Source organism: Pelodiscus sinensis, chromosome 6 (genome assembly GCF_049634645.1).
Source record: "Pelodiscus sinensis isolate JC-2024 chromosome 6, ASM4963464v1, whole genome shotgun sequence".
Classification (NCBI taxonomy): domain Eukaryota; kingdom Metazoa; phylum Chordata; order Testudines; family Trionychidae; genus Pelodiscus; species Pelodiscus sinensis.
In genome coordinates this window covers 100,473,954-100,495,835 of record NC_134716.1, presented here as the reverse complement: position 1 = coordinate 100,495,835, position 21,882 = coordinate 100,473,954, and the positions used below count along the sequence as shown (strand labels likewise).

The 21,882-nt window shown below is 39.7% G+C and overlaps 1 protein-coding gene across 2 annotated transcripts in view; it reads right to left on the bottom strand.

Annotated features, from left to right (window-relative positions):
• The window catches only part of HCN1 (hyperpolarization activated cyclic nucleotide gated potassium channel 1), a 296,887-nt gene that overhangs the window by 264,879 nt on the left and 10,126 nt on the right, over window positions 1-21,882 (bottom strand). For both annotated transcript variants that reach the window (XM_075932483.1, XM_075932484.1), the window contains exon 2: window positions 619-1,042. In XM_075932483.1, the coding sequence (XP_075788598.1) occupies window positions 619-1,042 (424 nt within the window). The remainder of the gene's footprint in view (window positions 1-618; window positions 1,043-21,882) is intronic.

Below are 21,882 nucleotides of genomic sequence, written 5' to 3'. Positions count from 1 at the left end.
ACTGAGCAACAATGTTTATGTAATGACAAGCGGAATCTAACCTGGGACCTTGAGAAGCTTAATACATGAGCCTCTAACTTATGAGCTAAAACCCCTCTCAGCTAGGCTGTAGAGCAGACTCATTATTCTCTCTGTAAGTGGTCTTGGTGCCACTAAGTGGGACAATACACCACACCTAGATTGTGTGTTGGTTTCATCTACACAGCTATTTTTGGTGTGCTAGCATAAGCCCCACTAATGCAAATCTGTCAACCTAAGCTGAGAGGTTCGTTCCCAGATGCCATGTAAACATACCCTAAATTGTTTGAAACAAACAAATGGGGATAGTGTAAAGAAACAGTTTTACCAACTGGACCCTGAATTTTACAAAAGGTTCAGACTTTCTGCCATATTTAGTCCACACTTCTCTTTATAGAAGGGACAGAAACTGGTAACACCACTATGCCACCTTCATACAAATTGGCACATCAACTAGCCCTTATGTGTATGGGCAGTGAAGATGCCTTTTTCCGATTCATTGATTTCACACTTTGTTTATTTATAACTCTTTAAAGAGTTCTAATTCTTTATTTTTTAAGGAATAAAACCACAGTGAATAGATATAAATATATGCCTTACCTCCTCCCACTGGTGTATGTATCGAATTAATCTTGAAAGTCGTAATAAACGTAACAGGCTGAGGATTTTTGTAAATCTCACAATGCGAAGTGCTCTAGCAGTCTTGTAAACCTCTGAATCCATCCCTTTTTCTACAATGAGAAAAATATAATCCACTGGTATTGATGAGATGAAGTCAACTACAAACCAGCTTTTTAAGTAATTCATTTTGATGACTTTAGGGTCCAGTATTATTTCAGAGCTGTCTTCATTGACAGTCCCAGTTCTAAAATTCATGATCAAGTCCAACAGAAAAACAGTGTCTGATGCTACATTGAAAATAATCCATGGTGTTGTTGTTTGCTCTGTAAAGAATGTGATTCCAACTGGTATGATGACAAGATTTCCAACCATCATTATAAGCATTATTAAGTCCCAGTAAAACCTAGAAGAAATAAAATCACCATCAGAATTATTTATGCAATTATAAAATTCAAAAAACATCAATTTAATGTTGAGTATTTAGTTGTATAAGCCCTTTGGGATCATGTATATGTCTTTGCATCTGTACATTACAGGTAATATGCAAACCAGTCGCAATTTTGCCTAAGTGAGGATTAATGATGAGTCCTATATACAATAATAGCTCTTCTGTATATTTTATTTATTTTATTAAGGCTATGTGAGTTCTTTCTTTTAACCTATTTGAAACATGTAGAATCGCTGTAAAAACTAATAATTATATAAACATTCCACAATCCGCCTGCTAATGACTGGCATCTGGGATAAATGAAGGATTGTGACAAGGCATTAGTTTATTTCCTCCATGGCATATCTGAAAGGTGAAAATGTGATTCAATAGATTTCCCCAGATTTCCTGTCAAAACCTATCAGCGTGTTTACATAAAAAGCACTGATGCCTGGTGTCAATCATGAATGCTTTAGCAAGCTAATGAAATTCTTTCTTGCCTTCTATCCAAATGGAAACCCAAAAGCTAGCAGATAATGTGCCAAGGCACCCAGATAATGTACCCACATCATAACTACATTGGAATGCAACTGTAAACCCAGAAGCAAAAATAAGCCCCAAACAACAACACCCAAAAATCTTCATCCAATATTTCAACCTGAACAAAACTATCTTTTGTGAGGCACTGAAATGTTTGGACAGTAGAGTTGTGGAAAATACTTTTGGGAAATAATTTATTTCCTCAGAAATGCATCATTGATCATCCAAAAAACTTTAATGAATGTATGTGGAATTCACTTAATATTTTCAGCCAAACTGATTATCTCTCACGCTCTTCTCCCTGTCCCTATGACAATGAATTGCCAGTATGAATGAGAAAAGTCACTGGAACAGCTTCAACAGGAGAGACTGGGAAAGACCAATACCTAAACATTCCAGAGCCAGTAGTTAGATTATTCATTTGAAAGGTGGGAAACCAATATTCAAATTAGGGATGTTAAATTTAGTTTAATCAACTATTTGACTAGCCAATGGATTTTCCATTGACTACAGGCAGTCCCCGGGTTATGTACAAGATAGGGACTGTAGGTTTGTTCTTAAGTTGAATTTGTATGCAAGTCGGAACTGGTACATATTGTAGGGGAAACTCTAGCCAAACATTTCTCCAGAGCTCAGTTTTATTCTCCCACACCTCACTTCCCTCAGTCCTTTATTCTCAAGCTGAGGTGTCTGCTGAGAAAAACCGCTCCGCGTCTCCCTGGTCTGCTGGGGGGAAGAAGCTAGTGCGGGGTTGCCTCACTCCCTTTGTAAGTAGGGATCTGATGTAAGTTGGATCCATGTAACCCGGGGACTGCCTGTAGTTGATTAGTCGATAAGCCTGTGGGCTCTTAATACATTTAAAAGGCTAATGCACAGCAGGAGGGACACAGTGCGAGCCGGGACACCTGATTCCCGGCTCACACAGGGCCTACCCTCTGCCACACACCAGCCTTTTAAATGTATTTAAAAGGCTGGTGCGCAGCAGGAGGGACCTGGCACAAGCCAGGGTTCAGCTGTCTCAGCTCACGCTGAGTCCCTCCTTGCCTTTTAAATGTATTAAGAGCCTACTGGCTAATCCTGGGTTCCCCCTGCTGTGCTTCTGATTTTTAAATGTATTAAGAACCAGCAGGCCTTAATAAATTTAAAAAGCAGAGGTGTAGTGTCTGTGACAGGCGCAAGCCGGGAATCAGCTGATTCTTGGCTCATGCCTCATCCCACTATTGCCCTGCCCCCCCCGCAGAGATTGTGCTAGAGGGAACCGGCTTTAAGCCGGCCCCTCCCAGCACTGGCTCCTGCTCCCACCACTTGCTGACTCTAATAAAGTTACTTACATCCCTAATTCAAATCACTTCTCAGGAAGAGATGAATACTGACTCCAGAGCTCTCACATCTGGGGTGAGTTTCCCAACCTGCAGGCTCAAAGTTATAAGAGTTAGCCTGCTCCATTTTGTTAATCTAGGCCTGTTTTCTTTTGTCAAAATATCCAAAATCTAAATGAAAAATTCTAAGTTGGCTTGAAACAAGATATTTTGTTTTAATTCAACTTGAAAATTTCTTGAACTTTTGATTTGCTGAAAATTTCTAAACATTTTTGGTTCACCCGTAAATGAAACATCATGATTTCTCAGAATTGCCAATGAACTGAAAACATCAATTATTCACTCAGTGGTATTAAATAGTTGTAGGTCTCCTGTGTCAAAATCTCACAAGTTGCATCTTCTAGATTTCTGATAGGTAGCATATTACTCCATACTGCAACAGAAAGATCCATAAAGCTCTTCTGGCCATTCTACTGCCCAGTTTTCTTGACCTTTAACATTTTGAGGATGACACATTACATTTAGGTACAATTCTCCATCTCAAATCCCTAATGTTTGCTGCAGAAATGTAGTCAGGTCAGTAACCTACCATGCAGAATATGCATCCATGGGTTTGAGGTGGAAGGCCTTAGGCTGGGACATTAAGTAGAAGGATGCATGATTCCCCACCCCACCCCCATCCAGAACACAACTCAGGGAAGATAGTCTTTGTCCAGTACCCTCGGGACCTGACTGGTGTGGAACCAGAGAATTTGCTGGGTCAGAGGAGGTCAATAATGTCTAGCAGCATTTTCAACATTTCCACTGTTTACTAGGCTCTTAGAAAACAGTTAGTGGTAAATTAGAGCTAAATAACAGCAGGGAACACTATGAGCTAGGACTAGCAGCCATAAACAAATTTTATGGGACTGCGAGAATCTAGGCCAGACCCATGGTAAGTGGATATCCGGCTAACTAAAATTATTCTGGACCATGGATGTTGCCGGACCAGAGAGTGCTGGAGTAGAGACGTTCAACCTGTAGTACCATATCTTAAGGAACTTGAGAACAGCCATAGTGGATCAGTTCAATGGTCCCATCTCTGACAGTGCCAGTGCCAGATGCTTCAGAGGGAATGAGCATAAAACAATTTTGAGTGATCCATCTCCTGCTAACTTCTGACAATTGGACAGTAAGGACAACTGAAGCATGGGTTTATAGGACCTATCCTCAATGAATTTTTCTAGTTATACTTTTGGCCTTCACAACATCCCATGGCATCTTGACAGTGTGTTGTGTGAAGAAGTTCTTTCTTTAGTTTATTTTAAATTTGCTACCTATTAATTTGGATATCTATATGAGGCAGAAGATAAATGATTTAACTAATTATACAAAGGATTAAAACCAACTAGAAAATACACTCTAGAGCAACCAGAAAGATTCCATATGTGAGAAATATTTGCTCCAATGAAAGTCAAAATAGATTAGTCTTTATTATTAAAGTAGCTTTAAAGTGAAATTCAAAAATTCACACAGATCAGACCCTTGCAAATAATCCCCTATCTATTTTGTGCATCCTTATTTCTTTCCAGTGCATTTGTAAACTTGCAATAAACAAAGCATGATAGCAAAACTTTAAAAAAAATCTCATTTTTTCCAGACAAATTTTGTGGCTCCAATTTGATTAATAACTTGATAAGATTGCTGGGAGAGTGCACATTCATTGGAGTAAATGCCTACCAGTCCATTAGCAAAACCAGTACAAAGGTTCTTGAACTTGTATAACAATGGGGTTTTTAGATATGCTAGAATCACTGAATAGATGAGAAAGCTGATCTACTTTCACAAACAATAGGGCTGTAGCCCATAATTACTATCCCTGCATCACTTCTACAGAATTCTGTGCTAATGATTTAACTGCTTTGAAAGAATTTATGAACCTCCCAAGAAATCCTGAAAACTATCAGAACAGAACTAGAATAATCACATAGAATAAGCATATATATCTATAGTTCATTCCTAAGCAAGTTATTGCTTAACTTCTAATTGACCTTGAAGCTTAAGAGTCACAGGAAGTAGGTACATAACTAAGCCCAAACAGAGCCAAGCACCAAACAAACAAAACCCAGAATTCTGAATGGAGAAATTTCATCCCTAAACAATCCACCATACAAATGAGTTAATTATACATTATGATTATGCAGACCACTATGCTCTTTCTAGTACTGAAGGTCAGCAAAAAGTTTTATTAAAATCAGGCTTTATAGAACAAAATAAGATTAAAAAACCAAACTATAGGATTGTACCAAAGTTCTGACTGTTTTTATTCCAAAAAAAAAATGGAATCTGAGTAGCTATTAAGAAAATGGATGACTATCTCATTTGAAAGTATTTATTTTCCTTTAGAAAATTCTCCAATACCCTTCTGTTTGTTTTTTATTATATGATATCTCTCAGAAAAAATGAATTGGATGGACACACATACCCTTGCATCTAGAGTCATTGATTCTAAGGCCGGAAGGGATCATTTTGATCATCTAGTCTGACCTCCTGTATAGAATAGGCCACATCGCTTCCCCAAAATAATTCTGAGAACAGATCTTTTAGAAGAAAAACAATCCAGATTTTAAAATTGTCAGTAATGAAGAATCCATGATCCTTGGTAAACTGTTCCAATGGTTAAAATGTACACTTTCTTTACAGTCTGAATTTGTCTCGTTTCTGCTTCCACTCACTGGATCATGTTATATCTTTCTCTGCTAGATGAACTTCTTCCGTTATCAAATATGTTTTCCCTATTTAGATACTTATAGGTTGTAATATTGGCACCCCTTAATCTTCTCTTTGTTAAGATAAATAGATTGAGCTCCTTGCATCTGTCACCATAAGACATGCTTTCTATGGGTACGTCTACACTACAGAGGAAGATCAAAGCTGCTGCTGTAGATCTTCCAGGGTTCAAATTAGTGGTCTAGTTAAGACAGCTAATTCCAAGTGACAGGGGCAATCCAGTCAATGCCGGTAACCCTACTTTAACGAGGGGTAAGGAAAGTCAAAGGAAGAGTGTTCTTCCTTCGATTTCCTGCAGAGTAGACAGCGCCAAAAGCCAAGTTAAGCTACTTTGACTTCAGCTACGCTTAATTTGACTTTGTCCCATAGTGAAGACATACCCTAACATTTTAATCATTCTTGTGCCTCTTCTCTGAGCCCTCTACAATGTATCGACATCCTTCTTGAATTGTAGAAACTAGAACAGGACACACTATTACAGCAGCAGTCACAGCAGTGCTAAATAACCTCTCTACTGTTATCTCCGATTCCCCTGTTTATGCATCCCAGCATGTTTCATTAGCTCTTTGACCACAGCATCGCACTGGTAGCTCATGTTCTGCTAATCATCAATCACAACCACCAAATCTTGTTCAGGACCTTTTTTTATAGTCTCTACTGCAGAAAGACAAAGGAAGCAACTAGAAAGTAATAAAGTGCATATCCCACCTACAGTATCAGACCATTCTATTGTTCAGGTAAGAGAATGCATGCTTAAATGCTTCATGAGGTAGTGCTGTGAGCTGCCATTAGAACAGAACACTGCATTTTAAAACACCATTAGTTTTTTTGTAAACCAAACCCTCTTTTTAAATTTAGAGTTCCACAAATCCTATAAAGATTCTTCTTCACCTAAAACAACACTAAGATTCTATGAGAGGACAATTTGAGAAGAACCTGTGCTGCATCTCGTTATACTCTTAATGTAAAATTAAATTTGAGTCATTATTTTGAATTCATAGTAGAAACTATAAAATATCATATTAGCATAGGGCAATCATTTTTGACAGGGGGCCACTCCAAGAATTTGGGAAGTGTTTGAGAGCCACCCTCTTCCACTATATCAATGGAGGAGGTGCTGGGCCTGGGATGGAGGTTGTGTTCAGGAGGGAGCCTGGGGTAAAGGATTGGGGTGCAGGAGGGAATGTGGGATCTGGGAGGGAGTCTTGGTGAAGGAGACAGTTGTGACCTGGGGCACTGGACTGGAGTGCAGAGGGGTTGGCTGTGACCTAGAGCAGGGAATTGGGTACAGGAGGATGTGCATGGGACTGGGTTGTGAGCTTAGGGCAGGAGAGGATAGTGATCTGGGGCAGGGAATTGTGGTGCCAGATCTGGGAGGGGATACGTGTTCAGAAGGAGGGGGAAGAGGGTTTTGGTATATGGAGTAGGATACAGGAGGGAGGCAGAGGGTTAGGGGAGGGAGAAACTGAGGTGTCAGAGACGGGCTCTTACCAGGAGACTTACCTGGATGACTCCTGACCAGAAGCCCCGCATGTTTCTGAAGCAGGTTCCCTGCCTATCCCACTCCTGCACAGGCTGAGGCCATGTGCTCTGTGAATAACTATGAGCTACTGCGGGGAGGGGGCATGGTGCTTCATGGCTGCCTATTATTCAAACAGGCCACTCCCATTGGCCAGTTTCTGATCAGTGGAATTATACTGGGGAGGGGATAGCACCTGAAGCCTCCCCTCCTCCCCTCCAGGGCTTACAGTTTTTAAAGAGATACTGCCCCACAGCTGCTTTTCTGAGCTGAATGCGGGCAGGGCAAGGCAATCAGGGAGCCTGAGTGGGGCTGCAGTGAGCAATCAGGGAGCCTGCAGTGTCCATGGGCTGGATCCAAGGGCTCGGTGGGCCGGATCTAAGGGCTTGGTGGGCCGGATCCAGCCCGCTGGTCGTATTTTGCCTAGGCCTGGCATAGGGTATTGTACAGTTTCTCATACTCAATTATTGCATTAAAAGGACAAATTCTGATAAAATGTTGAATCTCCATGGAGTTCTAATTAAGTCAGTGAAGGCTGAGCAGGCACAGAAGTCTGAGCTAGAGAAATCATTGGCAGGATCAGGGCCAATTGTGTGTAATGATAAAGCACATATTCAAGAGTGCACGCCCTGTGAGGAGTGTGGAAGTACCGCATGCTCCTGGCAGGAAGGGGTGAAGAGAGGAGGAAAACGGGAGGAGGTTTTGCGCACTCCCCCACCCCCAAGCTCTGATTGGCCTGGGGGTGAGGGAGCATGTGTAGCCTCTTCCTGCCCTGCCAGGGGCATGGGTGCCTAGTTGGAAGGGAGGCAAAAGCCCTGCCCTGACGAATCATGGGGACGTGGAAGCTCAGAAGCATTCTGGCCCCGCCCCTTCCAGTGTAGGCCCTGCCCCTTCTGGCCAAAAAATTATTGCCCACCCCTGTTCCATTCTATTACTAAAAGCCAAAACTTATTACAAGAGTATAGCATATATAAGGAATTCCAAAGAAAGATGGCATCTCTAATGAGAACCAAATTCTGATGCATAAGAGGAACATTTGTATTTATTAAAACATTTTTTAATAAAGATTTCAAATTACACGTCTTTCTAGCAAACTTGTTTTGCTCTACACAGAACATTGATTTCATTGTTTCAGGTGTTGGTCATTCATCAAGCAAAAAGTAAAAATTGTACTTTAAGGAAAAACTGGCCAGTTGGAATATGCTAGTCGTGAAACCAAGGGATTTAATCAAACTAGAGACAAGATTTGTAGAGTAAATCTTTGACAATTTCCTAAAATTCCTCTTCTCTGCTATGGATGAGGAGCAAAGTCCTGGCTCATATTTAATAGAAAGACTGGTTGAATTATATTCAACAAATAGTTTATTCATTTTTTCCTCATTATTTTAAATTAACCTTTCATAGGTTTTTTTTCCCCAATTTATACAACTGGTTAAACATGAATTTGTGACTACAGATTTCTTGCAGGGGTATTTTTTTTCAAATAAAATGCGTACCCCTGTTTTTGTTTTCCTCGGCTCTGAAAATGACTTCATATTGTTGTTATTCAGTCTGCCAAAGTACCATATGATCAGTTTCTGAACAAGGGGATAGTTGAGTCTCTCACCTAATGTCTGCTCACCTGTAAGTGCTCAATAGACCTCAGAGCCTTTTACTTAGTAACATAATGTATCCATCTTCTACATGAAAGATATTTCTGTGACCCTGTGTTATAATGAACTTACATGATAAGTAAGTAGGTGCCAAAGACTCTTACCTTAAAATTAGGTAGGATATTCACAGTGTATACTGCTGAGATATTGCACCTGATAAACCATAACACAAGTTTTACCTTCACAATATTCTGCTACTCTATGGAATTAGGACAAGTATAATTATAGCCAAAGCCCTTATTGTTGTGTAGCCTCAACTCACACTAACCTGTGCCCTATTAGAAATGCAGCCCTCTCTGCCTATTAGAATGGTGAGCCTGCTGACAATGTAATTAGATCAGCCTGGAAGTGCCTTAAAGAAGAAATCATAGATTGAAAATAAGCATAATCAAGGGCATTGTGCATTGCTGAAGCACTCATTACTCACCACGCAGCAAGAAAGTGGAATATTGTGAGGAAAAGCAAATCTGAGTGATTGTTCCCCCAAATATGTATGGCCCTTTCAGTTGGGATAAGCAGGACCTCTACAAATAAAATAAATGAAAACTGAAATCATTTTAAATAAAATTCAGTTTCCCCCAAGCTAGTTGAATAAAGTAAAAGAACAAAATGTTACATAGAGCTCATATACTGCTTTGCAATTCAAAGCGCTATACAAACATTAAGTAATGCTAATTAATTCTTAATCACTATTGGGTAGGCATGCATTTTAAATTGGTTCTTCCTCTTAACTAGGATGTCCTGTGGCAATAAATTAACCAACAAAGTCTCAGTAGATTCCAGAGGTGTCAAAATCACTATGTCATCAGTAATGTAGAAATATCTGTCATGGGTTTGGCTGTCCAGCCAGTCCCGGTTCTTGCCCTGCACTCTAACTCTTTAATACACCCGTTTCGCTTCTCCCTATAGTGGTTCCTAGTCCCAGTCTGCTTGTTCAGCCCATCTATTTCTCCTCCTCCCGTGGCTGCTGGGATAAACTCAATACCTCCCCACTCATTCTGCTCCCTGGCTTCCAGTCAGCTGTCTTTCCCAGACACTTCAAATCTTTCCCCAACTCCCAATCATTAGATTTATTTTGCTAGGAGAAGACAGGGGCAGGGGAGTCCTAGACCTAAGGGCTAAGCAATGTACTTTTCCCAGCCCTTGTTCTTGCAAATTGTTGAACCAAAAGAGTTCAATCTGATGCAAACAGCCATGAAAAATTGCAGCCCAAATATTTATGTTGGCAACGTTATAAACAACTGATAACTAGGTCTATAAAGATAAGTATCAGGCAACCATAATAGGAGGGGTTACCAACCCAAACTGGAATAAATAAAAACATATTTTAACAGGTACAACAACATCTATAATATACTGAGAATGGCAAATAATGAAACTGACATTTTAGAGATAGAGATTGAAATGATCAGTTAGGTCTAGGGATGTAAAATCCCATTTAATTGGTTAATTGATTAAACATAATGTTTAATCAGTCAACTGACAAGGCTGCTTTGGCTAACCAATAAGAGCAGCCCCTGCCTGCAGCAGAGGGCAATGGCCAGTCAGAGCAGCTCCTGTCATGGTGTGCCTCCTGGGTGGGGAGCTACTCCAGCCCCTACTAGTTAACCAGCTAACCATTCACATCCCTAGTTAGGTCCAAAAAAACTTTAATTGACTTAATTTTTTAAACTTTGAATAAAAGGTTCTAGAGATAGTGCTGACAGATCCATAACTACATTGTAGCTATTGCTGATATGCAATGCAAAAGTGCTGAAATTAGAACCTCCGGGACTCAGCAGAGACATTTTTAAGTTCATTTGGCTCTAATTACTCCTTACTGCAATATTTTGGTAACTTTATATTAGTACTCCCAATGCAGAGTCATAAAACTCTTGGAAGCTTTTTTTTCTTATTGGATATGTAGACCTTATTACCCTTTGTACACTCTAGTTCAGGGCAAGGCAAAATATGTCCACATTTCTGGATCCAGCCTACAGACACAGTGGGAGCCTCAGTCAGACTCCTTGTCTGCCCCTTTCTCTCCCTCCCCACATGCCACTAAAAAAAGCTGGTTATGGAGCCCTGTTTGTTTGTGAACACCTGTGAGCCCTGGGGAGCTGGGTAGAGAGGTTCCCGCTCATTCCCCTCCTCCTCCCCAACACAATCCAGCCAATGGGAAATGCTTGTTTGAAGAACAGGCCTGGTATAAAGTATTCCCTCCATCCCTGCTCCCCTCAGGCTCGCAGCTGTTCACAGACACACCTGGCCCCACAGTCGGCTGATCTGAGCAGCCTTCCGGAGCATGGAACCTTGCTGAGCTGCTGGCCAGGAGTCACCCAGGCAAGTGTCTACTGGACAGCGCCTGCCTCTGGCATTCCAGCCCTTCTCTTCTGCTAATCTTCTGTCTCCTCACTCCTGTCCCCCTACCCCACATAATCCAAACCCTCTGCTCCCTCTCCTGAACCCATACCTCCTCCTAGACACTGTCTCTCAATCCTCTGCCCCAGGTCACAACTCCCTGTTGTCCTAGAACACAACCCAAACCTCTGCATTTCCTCATACATCCCAGTCTCCTGTGCTAGGTCACAACCCCCTTCTTACCCAAACTCCCTCCAAGATGCCACCCTCTCCTGCACCCCAGTCCCTTACCCAAAGCTCCCTTCTGCACCCAACCTCCATTCCAGACCCAGCAACTCATCCATTAATATCATGGAAGAGTTCAGCCCCTGAACATTTACCAAATTCTTGGAATGCCCCCCCCCCAAAAAAAAAATTATTGCCCACCCCTGGTTTAGAGATACCTCTGCATATAAACCACAGGTTTTGTTTCCTACGTTCCATTCTCTCCTTCCTTCCATAATGATTGAACAGGAACTGCTGGTGGGAACAGAAGATGTAATGAAGCAATTTTCTGCTTTTAAAACTTTTTAATTCTGTTACATTGAAATGTCATTGTTCTTCATCTGCTGTGGGATTCAGATTATTTTGAAAGTTACTATTGATATAATAATATCCTTCTGTATTGATCAAAATTTCTTTGTCTCTCCATTTCACCTTGCAAAAATGTAGGGAAGATGACATAAATGGGTCTCATAACTGTGACCTAGAATTTCACTGCAACTTTTGAGTTTTAATTTCTATGTTTCCTCTTATTACTATTCTCTTATTTTCTATTTGCTGAGATAGAAATACACATGTAGACAATGGGAAGACCGAAGCAATAAAAATCCCTTTCCACTACTTCTTCCTACTATAGATGCTAAATATGCTAAATAAAAGTTTATCCATTCACTTCAATGGGTTTTGGATCAAGCCCATCACATTTCTAAGATGAATTCTACACAAAATGTTAATGCTAGGAAAACCAGCACCAGAGTGTTCATGGAAAGTGAATAGAAAATGGACATGAATATGGCACAGGCATACTGATATTTACATTAGAATTAACTATTAGCAGAAAAATTCACCCAGCTCTATGTATTTTCTACAGCAGTCTGTTCAGATATTCCAAAAAATAAATAAACTTGGAACAGTAATTCATAGGGTATAGTATGTGTCATCCAAAATAACACAGAGCACTTCATAAAACAGATTAGGCTTCATGTGTTAGAAAAGAGATGGTTAGGTATCATGCCCATTTTACTGATGAACAAACTAAGGCAAAAAAACAGTAAATCATACAGTGAATCAGTGACAGAGTCCAAAATCATACAGTCGGTCAGTGACAGAACCTAGAATACAAACAATGAATCTCCTAATGCTTATTCCTATCCTCTAACTTAATTAAAATCACACATTGACAGTTTGCTGATTTCTTAAATGTCAGTAAAACATCTGCATTATATAACTTGTAAAAAGCATTCTTACTGTCAAATTAGAATGACCAATCTACAAACATTAAATACTCTAATTTTAGAGCGGCGAGGAGTCCTGTGGCACCTTATAGACTAACTGAAGTGTTGGAGCATAAGCTTTCATGGGCAAAGACCCACTTCGTCAGATGCATGTAGTGGAAATTTCCAGAGGCAGGTATAAATATGCAGGCCAGAATCAGGCTGGAGATGACGTGGTGGATCCAATCAGGGAGGATGAGGCCCACTTCTAGTAGCTGATCTGGAGGTGTGAATTCCAAGAGAAGAGAAGCTGCTTTTGTAGTTAGCAAGCCATTCACAGTCTTTGTTTAATCCAGAGTTGATTGTGTCAAACTCGAAGATGAACTGTAGCTCAGCAGTTTCTCTTTGAAGTTTGGTCCTGAAGTTTTTTTGCTGCAGGATGGCTACCGATAGGTCTGCAGTTGTGTGTCCAGGGAGACTGAAGTGTTACCCTACAGGTTTTTGTATGTTGCCATTCCTAATATCTGATTTGTGTCCATTGATTCTTTTACATAGGGACTGTCCAGTTTGGCCGACGTATATAGCAGTGGGGCATTGTTGGCACATGATGGCATATATTACGTTAGTAGATGTGCAGGAGAATGAACCAGTGACAGTATGGCTGATCTAGTTAGGTCCTGTGGTGATGTTGCTGGTGTATATATGTGGGCAGAGTTGGCACCGAGGTTTGTTGCATGGATTGGTTCCTGAGTTAGAGTTATTGTGGTGCGGTGTATAGTTGCTGGTGAGAATATGCTTCAAGTTGGCGGGTTGTCTGTGGTCAAGGACTGGCCTGGCCTGCCTCCCAAGGCGTGTGAAAGCGAGGGATCATTGTCTAAAAATAATTCATCTGCAAATACTCTAGCTCCTGGTTGCATTAATTAAGAATTTTGTGGTATCTAATTTTAAAAGTCTATTAGGAATTGCACAAATAGCAACAACCCACACTTGGGAAAGAAATGGAAGCTAAAGTTGGGGAAAGCCTCCACAATTCTTGCCAACAAAGCAGCTCAATGCACAATCAAAGCTAAGACACTCAGTATGTCTCCATATCTTAGAAATTTGTAGTTCTATGTAATGTTTTAAAGACTAACAAGATGGTTTAAGTGCTACATTGTCCTGTTTTTTGTTTCAGCTACACCAGACTAACACGGCTACATTTCTATCACTATGTAATGTTTGTAATTGATAAAAACTATGATTCATGGTATGCAAATGTTAATACACCTCATTCCATTTTTCCATTTCAGAATTCCAACACACACTTCTTTTCTAGAATAGCTTTCTATAACCCATTCACTGTCCTTTCCCAAAACACTCACCACCACCACTGTTAGTAATCATTGAAGTTCTGCCACAAGGGAAAATACATGTGCTCTGTGTGTCCTCACAGTCAGCAACAATGGAATCACCAAAATGCCTGAGCTCTCTGCTAATAACACCACTTTGGTGAAATTAACATACTTTTGATATTTGCTGCCTCTGCCAACAACTTTTATTATGTGTGCTAAGTTGTTCACTTCAGTGTGTTTTTCTCATGGACAGAAGTGTTAATATAGGCCACCAAAGAACCATGAAGTGGTAACTACTTTTGGTTGATAATAACCTAGCCTGAATATAAAAGTATTCCATACCAATCTAAGTCACCAAGTAGGATCTACACAGAAATGACAAGCAATTGTCAATATATGTCTTGCTGTCACATAGTAAAACTGGGCCTGTTACATGCAAAACTAAATATAAAGCAAAGAGCACACTAAAATGGTGTTACACCATAAAAATGAATAAGACTTTCATATATTTTGCATGCTGCAGAAAATATATTACACACTGCAGAAAACAAACGCAAAACATATTCAACATGTTTATATTATTTACTAATCATATTAAAATCCATAAAGCTCTAGAAGGCAAATACTCCCAGGCTACGTCTAGACTGGCCCCAAATTCCGGAAAAGGAATGCAAAGCAGGTAAGTCAGCATAGGGAAATCCTACCTGAAAGTAGGAATAAGAAGATCCTCCGGAAAAGGGCTTTATTCCGGAGGATCGCGCCAGTCTAGACACTTTTTTCCGGCTTTTCCCCAAGCCAGAAAAAAGTGGCGGACATGTTTATTTAAATCTCACGGGGATATTTAAATCCCCCGCGGATTTCCCTATGCTGACTTACCTGCTTTGCATTCATTTTCTGGAATTTGGGGCCAGTCTAGACGTAGCCCTCGTGTTGTTTGTGGTGCCCTACCTATTAAATAGACACACCTGTGGCTGAAATGTGATACATTCATTCACATTCTGCATTAGTAAGTAGCAGCATGATACTATTACATCAAGTTACATGATTACCTAGTAGATTAATTTTATGTGGCTGCTCATCTGCTCTGAGTTCCTTGTTACTTTGAATGTGTCAATAAATATAGAGACTGTAATACAACACATTTTCAGATAATCCTTTCTGTATTATCTTCAACATATTTAATTAAAGGCATCATTGAAAGATCAACAATTTTTTTAAAAGTAACCCTAGCTGTTATAGGGTTATAGTGCCAGATTTTGCATCCAATGGCACTTTTTATAGCCGGGACATTGAAAGCCAGTTAATGAATCTGTAAGTCATGTGTGTTCAAAAGCAGTGTGAAAAAGCAAAATTTCCATTCACACCACAGGGGTGCAGCACAGTTCCAGAATTCTAAAGCACAAAATAATGCTGAGTTCTTTGTGACAGCACCGTCAAACTTTCCACAGTAAACTGGTGGTGCTGCAACACCTGCTGGACTTCTAGTTTCTATGCCTATGTTTGCACATGCAAACTTTAAATAAAAGTAACATATCTATTTGTTTTACCTTTTGCAACCACTGTTTGGTATTTTAGCCTCAATCTAGTACTACCTTAGAATATACAAATTAATATTGTTGTGCTTTCAGTGGATGGAATGGTTTTCACAGAGATATTACTTTATGTCATTCTCTGACAGCAAAGCAATAAAGAATATTAAAACTATACATAACACAATAAATCATACAGGAAATTACAAAGTTAAGGTTGTATAAGCAACCTTAACTCTGCCCTTTGATTTATTCATTATGATGCAATTTTATTACATGATGACACTATATTTTCTGCAGGAATCCTACCTTATTCAGTGTGTAGGATGGACAATGTATAATGGCTAACAATACTCCAGCACTTAAATTTATCCTAAACTTTCAAAGCTGGACAAAAGCTTCTGGATCACAATTTTTGTATATTTTCAGCCCTTCTTAAAACAGAAACATTCTGATAAATCACTGCCCTTTCTACCCCAATATTGATCTTTGCAGCACCTATACTGCTTGGATTTATTAAAGACGTGTATAGACTGGTTCCTCTCCTCTTCTCTCCTCCCTCCCCCCCATTTTCACAGAATTATAGGACTGGAAGGGACCTTCAAAGATTATATATTTCAGTCCCCTGCATTCATGGCAGGACTAAGTATTATCCAGTATTATCTAACCTGTTCATAAAAACCTCCAGTGACAGAGGGCTCGTCTACACTGGCCCCTTTTCCGGAAGGGGCATGGTAATTTTTGAGATCATAATAGGGAAATCCGCAGGGGATTTCAATATCCCCCACGGCATTTAAATAAAAATGTCCGCCGCTTTTTTCCGGCTTTTAGAAAAGCCGGAAAAGAGCGTCTACACTGGCCAGATCCTCCGGAAAAAAGCCCTTTTCAAAAAAAGCCCACTTCAAAGTAGGAATAAGAGATCCTCCGGAAAAGGGCTTTTTTCCGGAGGATCTGGCCAGTGTAGACGCTCTTTTCTGGCTTTTCTAAAAGCCGGAAAAAAGCGGCGGATATTTTTATTTAAATGCTGCGGGGGATATTTAAATCCCCCGCGGATTTCCCTATTACGATCTCAAAAATTACCATGCCCTTTCCGGAAAAGGGGCCAGTGTAGACGTAGCCAGAGATTCTACAATATCTCTGAGTCATTTATTCCAATGCTTAACCACTCTGACAATTAGGAAGTTTTTCCAGATGTCCGAACTAAACTTCTCTTAATGCAATTTAAGTCAACATGTTAAGGAGAACAGTTTTTCTCCCTCCTCTTGTAATTAGGAATCTATCTATCTATCTATTAACCATGTAACCAATATAAATTCTATTGGTTGCACAACTAACTGTGGGACTCCCAGCTCCTGAGACCACAGGGCTGTCAGCTGCCATCCCTGTGGTGGGCCTGGCTGGACCAGAGCAGGTCTCCACCCATGGCATGCCACAGGTATGGGGCTGCTCTTGCTGGGCCAGTTACCAGTAAGCATAACCTGGTAAGGTTAACCAGTTACTCATGTACATTCCTACTTGTAATAACCTTACATGTACTTGCAAACAGTTACCATGTTCCTTCCGAGTCTTTTCTTCTCCAGACTAAACAAGCTCAACTTTTTCAACTTCCTCATAGGACATATTTTCTAGACCTTTAATCACTTATGTTGCTATTTTCTGGACCTTCTCCAATTTGTTCACATCTTTCCTGAAATGCAGTGCCCAGAATTGGACACGATACTCCAAGTGAGGCCATATCAGTGCAGAGTAGAAAAAAATAATTACTTTTCACATCTTGTTTACAACATTCCTACTAATATATCCCAGCATTATGCTTGGTGTGTGTGGGGGGGGTTTTTTTTTTTGTTTTTTTTTGTTTTTTTTGCAACAGTGTTACGCTGCTGATTCATACTTAGCTTGTGAGTCACTATGACTCCCCCGGATGCCTCTCCGTAATACTCCTTTCTAGGCAGCCATTTTCCATTTTGTATGTATGCAACTGATTGTTCCTCCTAATGGAGTACTTAGCATTCATCCTTATTGAATTTCATTCCATTTATTTCAGACCATTTCTCCAGTTTGTTCATATGATTTTGAATTTTAATCTCATCCTACAAATCATTTGCAAGCCTTCCTTGCTTGGTATCATCTGTGAACTTCATAAGGATACACTCTCTGCCACGATCTACATTATTGATGAAGATACTGAACAGAAATGGACAAAGAACTCATCCCTACTGAACCCCACTTGATACGCCCTGCCAGCTTGCTTTTGAACCAATGATAATCTGGTCTCTGGGAATGGTTTTCCAATCAGTTATGTACACATCGTATAGTAAATCCATCCATTTCCCTAGTTTGTTTCATAAGAAGCTCATGCAAGACTGTATCAAAATTCTTACCTAAGTCAAAATATACCACATCTATCACTTCCCCTCTATCCACAAGGCTTGTTATCATGTCAAAAAAAACCTATTATGATGGTTTGACATGATTTATTCTTGATGAATCCATGCTCACTATTACATATTACTTTATCTTCTAGGAGACTAGAAACTGATTACTTAATTATTTGCTCTATTATCTTCCTGGATACTGAAATGTTGTACCTATTCTTTTCATTCCTTCTCCTTGAATGCAGGATTTTATGTTTATTATTGCGCAAAACAATATCATCTTCTGAGGGAAAGCTGACAGATGCGGAGGAGCACATGGATCAGACAGACACATCAATTAGGGAAAGTTCTATTAACAGAGAGGCTCTGTGTTCTAGTCAGGAGAAGAGGATGGAAGTATGGGTTGGATCAAATGAGACACAATCAAAAGAAAAAGAGTCTAACGCATCAAGAAATAGCAGATGGATAAATAGTGACAAATTATTAAAGTGCTTATACACAAATGCTAGAAGTCTAAACAGTAAAATGGGTGAACTAGAGTACCTAGTTTTAAAGGAGGATATTGATATAATAGGCACCACGGAAATGTGGTGGAATGAGGACAATCAATGGGACACAGTCATACCGGGGTACAAAATATATTGGAAGGACAGAACAGGTCATATTGGTGGAGGAGTGGCACTATATGTAGAATCAAATGAAGTAAAAATTTTACATGAGCCAAAATGTTCCATAGGATCTCTATGGGTAGAAATTGCATGCTCCAATAATAAGAATATAGCAATAAGGATATATTATCAACCACCTAATCAGGACAGTGATAGTGACTATGAAATGCTAAGGGAGATTAGAGAGGCTATCAAATTAAAAAATTCAATAATAGAGGGGGATTTCAACTATCCCCATATTGACTGGGTACACGTCACCTCAGGATGGGATGCAAAGATAAAATTTCTTGGTACCTTAAATGACTGCTTCTTGGAGCAGCTGGTTCTGAAACCCACAAAGGGAGAGGCTATTCTTGATTTAGTCCTAAGTGGAATGCAGGACCTGGTTCAAGAGGTAAATGTAACTGGACCGCTTGGAAATAGTGACCATAATATAATAAAATTTAATATCCCTGTGGTGGGAAAAACACCTCAGAAGCCTAACACTGTGGCATTTAATTTCAGAAAGGGGAACTACACAAAAATGAGGAAGTTAGTTAAACACAAATTAAAAGGGAGAGTGACAAAAGTAAAATCTCTGCAAGCTGCATGGAAACTTTTCAAAGACACCATAATAGAGGCCCAACTTAAATGTATACCCCAAATTAAAAAACACAATAAGAGAACCAAAAAAGTGCCACTGTGGCTTAACCAGGTAAAAGAAGCAATGACAGATAAAAAGATACCTTTTAGAAAGTGGAAGTCAAATCCTAGTGAGGAAAATAGAAAGAACCATAAACTTTGTCAAATTAAGTGTAAAATATAATAAGAAAAGCCAAAAAGGAGTTTGAAGAACAGCAGCCAGAAATTCAAAAAGTAATAGTAAAATGTTTTTAAGTACATCAGAAGCACAAAGCCGGCTAAACAACCGGTGGGGACCTTGAACGATGGAGATGCTAAAGGAGCACTCAAAGATGATAAACTCATAGCAGAGAAACTGAATGAATTCTTTGCTTCAGTCTTCATGGCTGAGGATACTGGGGAGATTCCCAAACCTGAGCCATTCTTTTTAGGTGACAAATCTGAATGAGGTGTCATTAGAGGAGGTTTTGAAACAAATTGCTAAACTTAACAGTAACAAGTCCCTGGGACCTGCTGGCATTCACCTAAAAGTTCTGAAAGAATGCAAATGGGAAATTGCGGAACTATAAACTGTGGTTTGCAACCTATCCTTTAAATCGGCTTCCGTACCTAATGACTGGAAGATAGCTAACATGACGCCAATATTTAAAAAGGTCTCTACAGGTGATCCTGGCAATTACAGATCGGTAAGTCTACTGTCAGTACCAGGCAAATTAGTTGAAACTGTAGTGAAGAATAAAATAATCAGACACAGGGATGAATATAATTTGTTGGCGGTAAGTCAACATAGTTTCTGTAAAGGGAAATCATGCCTTACTAATCTGCTAGAGTTCTTTGAGGAGGGTCAACAAACAGGTGGACAAGGGGGATCCAGTGGATATATTATACTTAGATTTCCAGGAAGCCTTTGACAAGGTCCCTCACCAAAGGCTCTTAAGTAAAGATCAGGGCAGGGGGCTGGACCTGGTGACCTCCTGAGGGCTCTTCCAGCTCTATGATTCTATGAAAGTAAGTTGTCATGGAGTAAGAGGGAAGACCCTTTCGTGGATTGATAACTAGTTAAAAGACAGGAAATAAAGGGTAGGAATAAATGGTAAGTTTTCTGAGTGGAGAGAGGTAACTACTTGGGTCTGTCCTGGGACCCATCCTATTTAACTTATTTATAAATGATCTAGAGGAAGGGGTAAACAGTGAGGTGGCAACATTTGCAGATGATACCAAACTGCTCAAGGTAGTTAAGACCAAAGCAGACTGTGAAGAGATCAGAAAAGATCACACCAAACTAAGTGATTGGGCATCAAAATGGCAAATTAAATTTAATGTTGATAAATGTAAAGTAATGCACATTGGAAAAAATAATCCCTATTATATGTACAATATGATGGGGACTAATTTAGCTACAACTACTCAAGAGAAAGATCTTGAGTCATTGTGGATAGTTCTCTGAAAACATCCACTCAGAGTGCAGCGGCAGTCAAAAAAGCAAAAAGAATGTTAGGAATCATTAAAAAAGGGAAAGAGAATAAGATGGAGAATATCTTAATGCCTCTATATAAAACCATGAATACTGCGTACAGATGTGGTCACAAAAAAAGATATACTGGCTTTGGAAAAGGTTCAAAAAAGGGCAACAAAAGTGATTGGGGTTTGGAATGGGTCCCATATGAAGAGAGATTAAGAAGACTTGGACTGTTCAGCTTAGAAAAGAGGAGACTAAGGAGGGATGTGATAGAGGTCTATAAAATCATGACTGGTATGGAAAAAGTGAATAAGGAAAAGTTATTTACGTATTCCCGCAATAAAAGAACTAGGAATCACAAAATGAAAATAATAGGCAACAGGTTTAAAACAAACAAAAAGGAAGTTTTTCTTCACTTAGCGCACAATCAACCTATGCAACTCCCTGCCAGAGGATGCGCTGAAGGCTAGAACTTTAACAGTGTTCAAAAAATGCTAGATAAATTCATGGAGGTTAGGGTCCATCAATGGCTATTAGCCAGGATGGGTAGGAATGGTGTCCCTAGCCTCTGTTTGTCTGGAAATGGATGACAGGAGAGGGCTCATGTAAGGCTTACCTGTTGTGTTCCCTCCCTCTGGGACATCTGGTATTGGCCACTGTCGGCAGACAGGATACTGGGCTAGATGGACCTTTGGTCAGACCCGGTATGACCATTCTTATGTTCTAATCTCCTAATATTGCCCATAACTGACTGCTCAAACCTTTCTTAGGTTACATATCTATGGTCCCAAAATACACAAGTATTTAGGCACCTGAATTCCACTGAAATCAGATAGTCATTCAAGTACAAAGAGGCTCTTGCTTGGATTTTATTAGTTTAGAGGGAGGAAGGATGTAATCAAAAAGCCTTTGAAATCCAGAGAAAGTGTCAATACTCAAAGGTTAACAAACTCTTCACTGTGGTGAAAGAAGCAAATCATCAGTGTGTTATGTACATAAGCTGAGATTCAGGCTCGATATCCTACAAACACAGGCTTTCTTAAATCCAATGGAACTATTCTGAAAGTTAAGCATGTACATAAAATTTGGCAGGATTTGAGCCTAAAATTTACTATTAAAAAGAAAAAACATTCAAAAGTTAACAAGTCATACTATTTTTTAAATTGGTTTGCTGTCAATGGTGTTGTAAATGTGTAATTGAAAGCAGAAGTTGGTCCAT